This window comes from Lampris incognitus, chromosome 5, assembly GCF_029633865.1.
Source record: "Lampris incognitus isolate fLamInc1 chromosome 5, fLamInc1.hap2, whole genome shotgun sequence".
NCBI lineage: Eukaryota > Metazoa > Chordata > Actinopteri > Lampriformes > Lampridae > Lampris > Lampris incognitus.
In genome coordinates this window covers 15,755,117-15,768,337 of record NC_079215.1, presented here as the reverse complement: position 1 = coordinate 15,768,337, position 13,221 = coordinate 15,755,117, and the positions used below count along the sequence as shown (strand labels likewise).

Sequence of the window (13,221 nt, the reverse complement as noted above, 5' to 3'; positions counted from 1 at the left end):
CCAGCCGCTTCTTTTCACCTGACAGTGAGGAGTTTCGCCAGGGGCACGTAGCGCGGGGAAGATCACGCTATTACCCCCGGTTCCCCCTCCCCCCCTGAACAGGCGGCCTGACCAACCAGAGGAGGTGTTAGTGCAGCGACCAGGACACATACCCACATCCGGCTTCCCACCCACAGACACGGCAAATTGTGTCTGTAGGGATGCCCGACCAGGCCGGAGGTAACACGGGGATTTGAACTGGGATGCTTGGATCGTATTGGTAGGCAACGGAATAGACCGTTACACTACCCGGATGCTCCGAGATGTCCTATAATGACACATTTTGCATTATTAGCACTGCAGAAAACACAAAGGCATGTATGTGTGTTTGGCTATACAAAGTGGATTTTATAAGCAATGAACTAACGACACAGTTGATGGACATCAGCTGGTGATCTATCAGACAGCCGTCTGCTGAAAAAGTCAATGTACAGTTGAAATTAAGAGGAAGTTTCACCACTTTTTGCAAGACACCCACAACCCCCTTCCTCTGAGTGACTTTGTGCAAACCATTTAAGATAAATCCAACCATGACTCGCTGGCTGGCTGGATGTACCTTGGCCACTGCAGTCTGGCAGATCTTCCAGATAATAAGCCGCACTCCACAAACTATCCATGCCCAGCCGCTTTCGTCCACCTTCACAGAGATCTGGTCATCAGCTAGAGGTACCAACAAACATACGCATGTGATCAATAAAAATGTGATGCTGAAACATTGCGCTATTAATAAACACTTGCTATCTGCAGCATGGCCATGTGTTGGCCTTGGCCCGCCAAACTTGACAGTAGTGCTGGGCAATATATCAATTATTGAAGATATATTCACAATGACTTTATTGGAGATATAAAAGTAGGCAACATTGTGAATATCACTGTGATTTCAACGTGTTTAGGGCCAATTCAGTTTCCTTAAGAGCAGGCTACTTGTAGTCATCTTGCGACCCTCCTTGTCTCATGTGTATGGGAGTTGATAGAGTACTACTGGCATAGTCAGACCTCATCTTGTCATGCTCATGGAGTTTTTGTTTAATACAGCCACAAGGGTTTGCTGACAGGCTGCATTGTACAAGAAAATGTGAATAACAATGCTACATGAAAAAGTGAAGATGCAAATAACACAATGCAGTCTATTGGCAAGCCAGGAAGCAGATTGTCTGCCAGTGATGCCACCAACAGACAATTTCAGGCGCATTTCAGAGATGCAGAGAGGACTGCATAGTATTACGGCTGCGAATGGATTGATTTCCCTAGATTATATACACACACACACACACACACACACATATATATATATATATACATACATACATACATACACACACACAGGGCTGTCAATCAATTAAAGAAAAATTAATTGTATAATTTGCTGTAGTTGTGATTAATCGCTTTTTCTTAAGACTGACACTTTTAATATTTAAATTCCCTGAATTAATGTAGCATCAACACAAAGGAAGAATATTTAAAGATACCATCGTTTAATAGCATCTTTTTAACTTTGAACACAACTTCTCTCCTGTGAACTACAGATTTCCAATAAAACCATCAAGGCCATCAGAACTAACTGTCAGCTTGAAAGGCATATTTCTTATATACACTAACAGAAATAATAACAAAACCCAGGCCTACGTTAAAGTGCCAGTTGAATTTCAAAACCATCAAGGCCATTGAAATTAGACATCAGCTTAGAAGGCATCAGAAGGAATAATTTCTTGTATGCACTAATATAAATGGTAAGTAACAAACAAAAAACGTGTTCCATGTTCAAGTGTCAGTTGAATTTAAAGTGTCATGAAATCACGATGTTCATAATGTGTTCATCACAGAACCCCATATGGCACAGAAGCCGCAGTGCAACTATCTTCCACTGTCATTCCTCATGCAAAGCCATGGCAGATGAAATTCCCCTGGTGAAGTGTGCGCTGTTCCCTTCCGGGGATCCATCCCACAGGAGAGATATGCCTGTGACACCGCCTCACACAGCCGCCACAGGAAGTAAACAAAACGCAGCTGCATTATTTTTTTAACTTGTTGAATATTTCAAATTAACTACAAAATTAACTTGTTAATTTTGACAGCACTTATTTTTTTCTAAAAAAAAAAAAAACTTGAAAATCCTGATTGGTCTTAGACCATTGACCCAGATATATCTTAACAAGTCATAAATTCTTTGCCCAGAAGTTTTCCCAAAACTGTACATCCAACCATTAAACTACTTGGTTAGTAAGCCCCCCCTTTTTTTTCTCTCCCAAATTGTATCCGGCCAATTACCCTATTCTTCCGAGCCTTCCCAGTCACTGCTCCACCCTCTCTGCCAAGCCGGGGAGGGGCTGCAGACTACCACCTGCCTCCTCCGATACATGTGGAGTCGCCAGCTGCTTCTTTTCAACTGACATTGAGGAGTTTTGCCAGGGGGACGTAGCATGTGGGAGGATCATGCTATTCCCCCTGGTTCCCCCTCCCCCCGAACAGGCGCCCTGATCGACCAGAGGATGTGGTAGTGCAGCAACCTGGACACATACCCACATCCAGCTTCCCACCTGCAGACACGAGCAATTGTGTCTGTAGGGACGCCCAGCCAGGCTGGGGGCAACACGGAGATTCGAACCAGCATCCCCATGTTGGTAGGCAACTGAATAGACCTGTACGCTACCCGGATGCCCCGGTTAGTAAGCTTTTGAGAGAGAGCGTGTGTATGATTGGCTATAGCCTATGGGCCAACCCAATAATTTCTTGGCCCACCTACAATTTAATTTCTAGCCACACCAGTGTTCTCTCTTGCAGCCAACATCATACACGGAGCCCAGAGAAGCAGTGAATATGTACAAGAAATCATGGTTTCAAAAAATAAAATAATCACTCAAAAAGAAGCCAGATTATCACATCACTGCTGAGGATAAGGTTGTCTTTACCATCAGCCATCGTCAAAGCTTCCATGACTTTGACCGGTAGGGACGAGCCGAAAGTTTGGACATTGAAGTTGACCGATTCTGTTGCTGTGAGGCTCTGCACACGTGTGGGGGTTGACCTGTTAAAAAGACAGATGGTCATGTTATACTTTATTCAGATAAGGGTTCCTAAACTTTTTTTATGCCATGACCTAGCCCATATGTAAACTCAGCTCTTCAAAATTCGGTCACATACGTTTACAATAGGTGGCTATTAGAAATAAATCAAAAGGCTATTTTTAACCTTGTTTTCAATCAGCTATAGCATCTTTGACGGTATGCTCATGAGCCCCAGGCCAAGGTCTTTGCAATCCAACCGATGGCGTAAAATGTTTAACCAGGGTTAAACAAATGTGGAAATCTAATATTTTAACAGCCCATACTGCAAAGAAGTGCAGTAGACAGATTTTGAACTCAACTGCACAGGCTGTCAAAATACTGGATTTGAACATTTGTTTCAAACATTCTATCCAACCAGCAGGACTACAAAGACCGTGGCTTGGGTAACATGAGCATACTTTTATTGATGTTTTAGCTGACTGAAAACAGGCATAAAATAGCGTTTTGATTTATTCATTGATAAATTCAATAGTATGCTGATATTAGCCAAATCTCAGCATAACAAGAGTGTTATGAAAGGTTGCGGTCACATACGGAGCTGGCCTTGACCCACCAATGCCGACACTTCCTGGCCCCGGACCATACAAACATTTTGTGTTGAAAAATAACCAATAAGTTCTCATTACCTCACAAAAAGCGAGACAATAAACAACCTTCTGTAAATGGTTCATCCGTGCAACATCTCACTTCACAGTGTGTAGTCATGGCATACTAATTATCAAGTGAGTTATTGCATTTATTTCGCTAACTCAACACGTATAATAAATGCTTTTCAGTTTATTGAAATGAGTGCATGGTCTCCAAATACGTTTATTGGGTCACATCCAGTGGGGTCGCGACCGATAGTTTGAAACCACTGGGGACAGATGAATGGGCAAACATACCCACTCGACATAATAAAATGACGTTATGGGGAAAGATGAGTTTACCTCGCTGATAGAGACGTCCGACGCGGGGAGAATAGACCTGTCGGTGTGCCGCCGAGGCTCTTCCTACCGGCCGCTCTGGACGACTGCCGTCGACCGGAATTACGGGTGACACGGGGAGTAAACATATTTGCGTTGCCCCGTAATGTTTATTACCCACAAAATCCCTCAGATGAATTTAAAATACACCGCCGCTCCTCAACACCGATCGTCGAACAGCGCGCGGTACAAACATGAAAATTCAGTCGCTCGAAAAATACGTCATCATCGGTCGCGGAAAATATACGTTTCACCCCCCACGCGCGCGCGCACCCTCGTCCAAGTGACCTCTTCGGACTCCAGACAGTTCATATGGGTTCAACTGATTACTAAACAAATGTATAAGAGGATCTTTCAGTTATGTGTTATAAATATTTTAAGCATGTTAATCCAATAGACTCCCAGTCAAAGTGAATGTGCACTCACATGTCTGTGAATGTTCTCATGCATCCAGGTCATGGTTATCCAAAGGAGTTGAATCAAGTGCAACTGGACTTGCCACAATAGCTCTGACAACGACTCAAAGGATAAATTCTGTCTCATCACCAGCCAGTCAGACTAGCTTGGTCTAATCGGAAAGGCACGAACTGAGGAAGCCTCTTGGATGAGAGGCGAAACGTCTTCACGGATATATACCAAGTCCAGTTGCACTCGATTCAACTCCTTTGGATAAATGTGCACTCACAGATTGACCATCGCCAAACGGCGAAGGATATACCGCAGCTTGAGTGTAAACCCATGGGAGATAACGTGCAAGCTCCCAGACTGGCAACGAAAAGTCCCTTGACATCCTCTAAAAAAGAATCGAAGCAATGTAACAGTAGAGGGCGATGAAGGGACCAACTCACAAAATGAACAGGCAATTAATACTAATTGATTACATGTATGCAGGGATGGGCAACATGATCCAGAAAGGGCCGGTGTAGGTCTTTGGTCCAACCAAGCAGTTACGCACCTGATTCTATTAGTCAAATAATAGCCTTGTTCATCCCAGGTCATCCTCTGTGTGGAGTTTGCATGTTCTCCCCGTGTCTGTGTGGGTTTCCTCCGGGTGCTCCGATTTCCTCCCACAGTCCAAAGACATATAGGGCAAGTGAATCGGCCTTATTAAATTGTCCCTGGGTGTGAATGTAATGTGCCCTGTGATGGACTGGCGGCCTGTCCATGGTGTCTCCCCGCTTGCCGCCCAATGACAGCTGGGATAGGCTCCAGCATCCCGCGACCCGAATTCGGATAAGCGGCTTGGATAATGGATGGATAGTCTTGTTCCAACCAAGCAGTTACACACCTGATTCTATTAGTCAACCGATAGTATTGCTCCAACCAAGCAGTTACACACCTGATTCTATTAGTCAACCAATAGTCTTTGCTAAGGACCTTGATTTGTAGACTCAGGTGTGTAACTGTTTGGCCGGAACAAAGAACTGCACCCACACCGGCCCTTTCTGGACCATGTTGCCCATTCCTGCATGCGTGTATCCATTATAACTGCGGTGGGTACTACGGGTGGGGTACCGTTCACATACCACTAGGTGTCACCATTGAATCATATGTATGAGAGCGTCATTACATGACCGTGGGACAATTAACGATTCTACATTTAGCTTCAAATTCCAAACCGCACATAAATTCTCCAATCTTCTAAGTAAAACAGAGAACTTGTTTTTTTTTATTATTCAGGCGACATTTTTGAATACTGTTGGCTGAAATTGTCCCCGGACGACAGTCAAGCGATGAAAACTATCCAGGCAAAGGTAGTCGATCACCGATGGACCTACACATCCAAATGAAAGCGACTCGGTAGCTCCTCGGTCTGACGGAGTGGGGAACATGGGGTGCAAAAGCACGATGAACTCTGCGTTGTAGAGTTAGATTGCAGCCAATTCGCACCAAACGACCATCTTTGCCTGCAGTGGCTGACAGTCAAAGGGCCGAGGACGATATGCGGTGAGCAACGATTCTCAGTTCGCGTTTGCGGAAAAAATGGACCCTGCCGCTAATCCCGCTAAAAGTTTAGAATGGTAGGGCCCGTGTTCCACTAACCAGCTAGCAAGCATCCTTCCGATTAATGTGAAAACCTGACAGCATGAGATGTATTTACGAGCTGGTTACAAGTGATCTTGACAGCATGTGTTCCAAATAAGCGGCTAAAAGCGTTTCCCGTGTCTATACTTTAGCGAGGCGACATTAGCTGACTAAATTAGACTGTCAAGTATAGCCGGCTAATTAGCTCTAGCCACTGGGTGTGCGGTGTCAGTTTCTTTGAAGGCTAGCACAGCGACTGGGACGTTGAGGCAGTGGAGCATAGCGTAGGCGTAACGCCTCTCTTGTCCTGTAAATAGTCATCTTTACCGCAGGGGCTTGTTTTGAATTAAGAGATTAGGAAGTAAAATGTAAGCAATTGGGCCTGACAAGCTGCTGCTGCTGCTGCTACTGTCGTTAGCTCGATGAAGTTGTCTCATAAAGTTTTTGCGTCATCTCAGCTGTTTGATTATGTTATTCTGGCTTCATAGACCATGAAGCGGGTACGCACTGAGCAGATCCAGTATGCCGTGGCTCAGTACCTGAAACGCAGGCAGTATGTGGACACAGAAGGTTCCCTGAAAGGGGCCAAGCTCTTTCAGTCAGCTGAAGAGATGGCTGCCAACCTCACAGGTAAGGAGATGAAAACAGTAGCCTCCACGATTATCTCTGGAAATGTTATGTGATAGAGAATGAGTATCTCTTACCAAGGGTATCTTAATTCATCTGCACAAGCCTTCTTTTTGTCATAGGCCTTAATGACCTTGAGGTTATGCCTTGGGGGAATTATTGGGAACCAGATTTGGTCTAAAGTGGAGAAGGAGCTACTGAACACAATGCCAGAGAATGTTCTCTTTAAATCAATAATTTATGTGAATCAGTGTTGCAGTATTTACACATTGTGCATCATCTGACTAGTGTCTCTCTCCCTCTCGTTCTCTCTCTCGCTTGTTTTCTCTTTCATTCTTTCTTTCTTTGAGTAGTGCAGACAGAGTCTGGGTGTGCCAACATTGTCTCAGCTGCACCTTGCCAAGCTGACCCTGGACAGTATGATGTACAGTACTCCAGACTGCGCAACTTTCTTTCAGGTACATGAGCTACATTCTTCTTGAAGTGTAATTGAATTCCCTGGATAGCTGAATGAATATGATTGTGTAACCTCACAGATAATTGTGATTCTTTGAAGCTCATTGCGTAGCGCAGCGGTGGCTCTCCATGGCACATGGTTAGCCACCCCTGGCATAGAGCATAGCAAAAAACTGCTGTGATTATAGTTCTATTCCTTGTATAGCTCAGTGGATGGAATTAACACTAACTCAACTAAAGTTAGAGGTCCCATTCCTGTTATAGCTCATTGGTTGGAACATTGCGCTAACATACCAAGTTAGGTAGTTCCAGGCCCAACAGAGCCATCATGCAGAGTTTGTCAATGTATGGTTCAATGAGGCATTTTAAATATCCACTTGATAACAAGCATTTTGCCTTTAGTGGATACTGCACATGGCCTAGATGTACTTTTTACAGGTTACCTTTTCTTCAGTGCAACCTACTGAATAACTTTCAACATTTCCCTCATTAGAAACAGAGGTCCCCTGGGCCAAGGAGGTGAGCAGTATCCTCTACCCTCTCTTTGTGTACATCCATTTGGATATGGTACGCTGGGGCCTAAAGGGGGCAGTAGATGGCTTCTACACCCGTTTCCATGAGGATTTTCTCCAGGACGGAGAACAGCGGGTGACTGTCGAGCAGCTCCGCCATGTTCTCACAGCTCAGGATGTAATCGCCAACCCTAAGCTCAACGCTCTTCTGCAACACAAGTATGTGGTGCATCTGACGGAGCCGGCCTATAACTACCTGCTGCGCTACCTGCAAAGTGAGGACAACAGTGCCCTCTGCAGAGCACTCAGCACCCATGTGCAGGTGGAGGTTACTGCTTCCAGGCGCACCGACTACCAGCTCTATGGGGCTGCCAGTGGCCCAACTACAGCCCCCAACTCCACATCTTCCTCCTGGGCAGGGGTAGATGGGGTAGAGGGTAGGGATGGTGTAGAGGTTGGCGTGGGGATTCCACAGAGTGAGGCAGCCCTGGAGGCTCTGCAAGACTGCATCAAGAAAGTCCGGGAAGGTCCCCCCTCGCTCACCACCGTGTGCTTCTATGCCTTCCATCACACAGAGCAGCTCTTGAATACGGCAGAAGTGTCGGCAGACAGCCGGCTGCTCGCGGCTGGATTCGACAGCTCGGCTGTGAAGCTCTGGAGTCTGAGAGCCAGGAAACTGAAGGCCAAACCGCACCAGGCTGATGTGTCTCACATCCATCTGGCCTGTGATGTCCTAGAAGAGGAGGTGAGGAGGGACGGGATGGATTTTTCCAGGTTGTCTCATCAAAATATAGAATCTACACACTGCATGTAATTTATCAGTGGGGTGTTTGAAGGACCAAGATTTTGATCCACTAAAGAATTTTGTCTCTAAAAACTGTAGGTAAATTATAATATGCTCACTCAGTTATTTTTTAAAATACATGTTAAGTCTTTTCTGCACCTGTTCATTGAATTTGGATGTTCTTGTTTGATCTACTTACACATTAGCCTTGCAGGCCAGACAATTCTCGTGAACTGGATCTGGCTGACCAACTTCAAAAACTAGTCCAAATACAGCTTTGGAGGTTGATCCAAAGGAGCAACGTAGTCACACAGCCTTGACAGCAATTGACATTTGCTTGCATGTTGCACACTGCACCTGTGTCATGTGACATGTTCTATGTAACTGCTTCCTCTATAAAACTAACTGCCAGTTATTACCGTCACCATTGGTGTTAACAGTCCCACTTTGTCACGTGTCCCCTTACTAGCCTCCTTGGACAATCTTAAAAGATGTGAATGGACCACTTTTTGGAGAGGCTTACCATTTTGAAATTATTCTTAATGAAAGAGAGGCCTGACCCAATCTCTGAAAGATCGTCTAGTTTTACAGTCACGCTAATACTTTGATCATAAACCAATAAATGCAATACTCCATATTTAGAAAATGTGACACTATCACCTAATTGTCTTTGTTTGAGTCAGGTCAAAATCAGACTAAGGATAACCTTTATTGGTGCACGTATAACTGTCAATTGGGTCTTTTGACATGAAGTTGTGCGTGTGAAAGGTCACCAGATGTAAAAATGAACCAGATGTTGTTTGTACAATAGAACCATCCTTAGGATGAGACTTTAAACCAAGGTCTGTGGCTCACTGTGGTAATTTAAGATCCCATGGCACTTATCGCAAAGAGCAGGGTGTTCCCTGGTGTCCGGTCAAAAATTCCCAACCTGGCTCTCTCCACCTGGTCACCTAATCATCCCCCATTGTAACTGGCGCAGTGATTTCCTCCCTCTCCACCTCAAGCTGAGCATTCTGTTGTAAAATGGCTGCCGTGCATCATGCAGCTGGGTGCTATACATTGGTGGTGGTTGACGTGAGTTTCCTGTCTTAACCATGAAGCACTTTGGGTATCAAGATAAAGCGCTATATAAATGAAATCCGTCATTATATTATTACAAATACGAAAACAACTAAGCCAGCTAACAGCTAACTCTTAAGTTGGATGGCAAATAGGAACTCCCAAGTTATGGTTTCTATTATAGTAAAAAGAATAATAAAATACAAAAACCGGTGTGAAAAAAATCATCTAACATGCTTGCTTGAGGATTCTTCTGCCACAATTGGGCACCGACGGAAACATTACGTAATGAAGGAGCTGACAGTTAAATCAATGTTTGAAAGAATCCATGTACTAGAGAGAAGGCATTAGTTCAAACCACATCTGTTCATTGAATCAGAATATTTCCTTGAACTAATTAATTTCAATAATTCTGGCACTGGTTTGCATTTAAACATACTGCGTGATCACCAAAACTACATTCCTAAAGATTTTCCTTTTTGTCTAATTTGCTCACACCTATGGTGATTCTGGTAATTGCATTGCAATTGAGTTGTCCAGTTGCTACAGATCCATTTGAACAGTCACCCCTACTGTTGTCAGCACCTTCCCCACAATCGAGCAAAAATCGTGGTTGAACCTAAGTTTTACTTACTGATGTTGTATCTGTAGGTAAAGGCCTGGTATGGGCTTGTCCTGCTGTATCTCCTGCTTTCTAGGTGCAAAAACCTTGCATGCTTTTTAAAGCTTCCTGCTACCTTATTCTTCTACATGTGATGTAAAACCGTATCGTTTCTCTCCCTGATATAGCTGTCAAGGAAAAAGTATGTGATTTGAATATTTGTTTGATTATGCAAGGGATAAAAAGTGTAAAAAAATATTTTTTAAAAATGAATATTAAGGACTCACTTTAAATGGTCATCTGATTTTTTTTTCTGTTAATCTACATTAGATATTGAGGCAGAGCTATGAAATTATCAGTGGTAAAATGACAAGATTTCTACTTTTCTTTGTCTTCTTTGTCATGTAATTTCTATTCAGGCGGATGAGGAGGACACCTCTGGCAGTGAGATCAAGACACTGAGGGGCCACAGTGGCCCAGTGTTTCGCACCACATTCCTGACAGACAGCTCAGGTCTGCTCTCCTGTTCAGAAGACACCTCCATCCGGTACTGGGACTTGGGCAGCTTCACCAACACAGCTCTGTACCAGGGCCACGCCTACCCAGTGTGGGACATAGATGTCAGCCCCTGCAGCCTTTACTTTGCCAGCGGCTCACATGATCGCACCGCCCGTCTCTGGACTTTCTCGCGGACGTACCCCCTGCGGCTCTATGCTGGGCACCTTGCTGATGTGGATTGCGTCAAGTTCCACCCAAACTCCAACTACCTGGCCACTGGCTCCACAGACAAGACTGTCCGCCTGTGGAGCACCCAGCAGGGGGCATCAGTGCGCCTGTTCACAGGTCACCGTGGCCCTGTGTTGTCGCTGGCCTTCTCCCCAAACGGGAAGTACCTGGCATCAGCTGGGGAGGACCAGAGGATCAAGCTGTGGGACCTAGCATCAGGGAGTTTGTTCAAAGACCTGAGGGGACACACAGACAGCGTCACCAGCCTTTCTTTCAGTCCGGACAGCAGCCTGGTTGCTTCGTCTTCCATAGACAACTCGGTCAGGGTGTGGGACATCCGCAGCTCTCATGGTGGGACGCCCACGGACGGGTCTTCTAGCGAACTTGTGGGGCAATACACTGGTAGCACTAGTAATGTCCTGAACGTCCAGTTTATGGCTTGCAATCTGCTCCTGGTAGCCGGAACTGCACAGGAGAAAACGGAGCAGTAGCCATGACTTTTTTGTTTCGCGTGTATGTGTGTGTGTGTGTGTGGTCAGTTTTTTTCCTAAATCAGCGTTTCCCAACCCAATCCTCGAGGAACCCCTATCCTGTAGATTTTCATTGTAACCCTGCATAGGTATCCCTGCTTGTACTTACTCAACCAATCATCTCATAGCACTTAATTATGCAAGGTGTGCAACATCTGACATAATTCATTGCTGATTGGTTGAATAACTACAAACAGGTACCTATTCAGGGTTGCAAAGAAAATCTGCAGGATAGGGGGTCGTTGAGGACTGGGTTGGGAAACACTGTCCTAAATCATGAAGTCTTTATAGGTTGTTTTTTTTTTTTAAAGTTAATTCTTGCCATGGTATTTTCCAAATTCTGTTTTCTTTCCCGAGTCAACAACCAAGAGTGTTGGTCAATGGGTCACTTGCTAAAGTGAAATGGCAGTCACTGCTCACTACCAGTATTTTAACTTTTGTTTTCACCCCTTCTTGTTATCAAATGAACAATATTGTTTAGCATCTCTGCTTAACTCTTCTTCTTCTTTCGGCTTGTTTCCTGTTTCTCAGGGGTCACAACAGTGGATTTTATGTTTTCCATTGGTAACCTGTGAGGGCACAGTGCCAGTCATTGCCGTAGGCATGTCTGCAAACAAGTCGTCGTTCATAGGCAGACGTCAGTTTCCCAACTGCTCTGAACCAGCAGATCAATGTAAAAACCTCCAAGTTAGTCGAGGGTGAGCAAGAACATACAAAAGTGGTCGACATTTTATGGTAGACACTGATGTGGTTATGCCACTGACATGCTAAATTATGGTTAATAAGTTTGAATCCTTATTTAACCTGTCTTGTCCCTATTTTGACTGTTTGATTAAAGAGTTAGACTCTGTAAGGGGGTCACAGCTTCCACCTGGTCCCTCTGTTTCGTTGATGGAGCAGGTGGTCCTGTTGTTCATTATTTTGTTAGTCTGGATATGCGGTGGGCAGTATTTAGGATGGTTAGATACAACCAGAAAGCAGCTTGCTATTGATAAATAAAATGCATATTTGCAAAAAGTAGAGTGGATTCTTGTAACTTGGTACAGAATGTCTTTTTTTCCCAGTTGATGCTCATGTTTAAGTCAAAAATGTCAGTAACTTACAGTGCTACCTGTTCGTTTCAAGGGGCCAAAGGCCATAAAACTGTTTTAATCTACCATGTAAACTTTAAATTCATCTAAGGAAAGGACACCTAACTGGCAGGTAGATTGTTTTTCCAGGATGACAGTCAAAAAGTATGGCTTTGTCTCTGGGACAGCTGAGATCTTTTAGTAACAAGTATAAATAGCATTTGTTAAAGGAAATTTCTAAAAAAACGAAACAAAACCAATGGCTGTATTTTTCACACTGTTCCGCATGTGGCATTATTTGTACAATGCTAAAAAGTGTAAATATATTTTTGTAATATCTTGGCTACATCTTTGGGGGGGTTTCTTTTTTTTTTTGTACGAGAACTGACTTCCTAGAGCATGATTTATTTGGTTTGTATTGTCTTTACATTGGTGAAAAAAGTATTGAGAAAGGATCACTTGACACAAGTCTTTCCAGTTTTTTTTCATGTCCTGTGAGGTATGAGTTAGCCTGTTCATGGGTTTTTGAGTATTTATGTTCATTAATTCAACCTGGTAATTCTCATCTCAACTGCATTTGGATGAGTGATCAACTAGACTGTCCAAAATAGGAAGCAGGCGTTTGACCCCTTATGTAGGCCAAGATGAAAAATAAATAACTGAACTTATTTGAAGATGTGCCTTATTTCCCTTTACTTTTTTTCTACATTAGCAACATGCAGAAAAAATTGAATGAATCCACATTATCTGGTGAATGTT

The 13,221-nt window shown here is 44.0% G+C and overlaps 2 protein-coding genes across 2 annotated transcripts in view; one reads left to right on the top strand and one right to left on the bottom strand.

The window, feature by feature from the left end:
- Window positions 1–4,240, bottom strand: part of nup133 (nucleoporin 133) — a 67,815-nt gene extending 63,575 nt beyond the window's left edge. The window contains exons 1-3 of the mRNA XM_056280306.1: window positions 4,034–4,240; window positions 2,949–3,064; window positions 596–699 (exon numbers count right to left, since the gene is read on the bottom strand). Of these exons, the coding sequence (XP_056136281.1) occupies window positions 596–699; window positions 2,949–3,064; window positions 4,034–4,158 (345 nt within the window). The 5' untranslated portion in view covers window positions 4,159–4,240. The remainder of the gene's footprint in view (window positions 1–595; window positions 700–2,948; window positions 3,065–4,033) is intronic.
- Window positions 4,241–5,894: 1,654 nt separating this feature from the next.
- On the top strand, window positions 5,895–11,353 carry taf5l (TAF5-like RNA polymerase II, p300/CBP-associated factor (PCAF)-associated factor). Its single transcript, XM_056280883.1, has 5 exons — window positions 5,895–6,016; window positions 6,583–6,724; window positions 7,075–7,179; window positions 7,671–8,434; window positions 10,556–11,353. The coding sequence occupies exons 2-5, from the start codon at window positions 6,586–6,588 to the stop codon at window positions 11,351–11,353; spliced, it is 1,806 nt and encodes a 601-aa protein (XP_056136858.1). The 5' UTR covers window positions 5,895–6,016; window positions 6,583–6,585.
- The last annotated feature ends 1,868 nt before the right edge of the window (window positions 11,354–13,221 follow it).

Excerpts from the sequence above, each read along its gene's own strand:
- taf5l (XM_056280883.1), top strand. The coding sequence starts at position 6,586 with ATGAAGCGGGTACGCACTGAGCAGATCCAGTATGCCGTGGCTCAGTAC. Across the intron at positions 6,725-7,074 it reads GATGGCTGCCAACCTCACAG|TGCAGACAGAGTCTGGGTGT; the intron begins GTAAGGAGATGA and ends TTCTTTGAGTAG. Across the intron at positions 7,180-7,670 it reads ACTGCGCAACTTTCTTTCAG|AAACAGAGGTCCCCTGGGCC; the intron begins GTACATGAGCTA and ends TTCCCTCATTAG.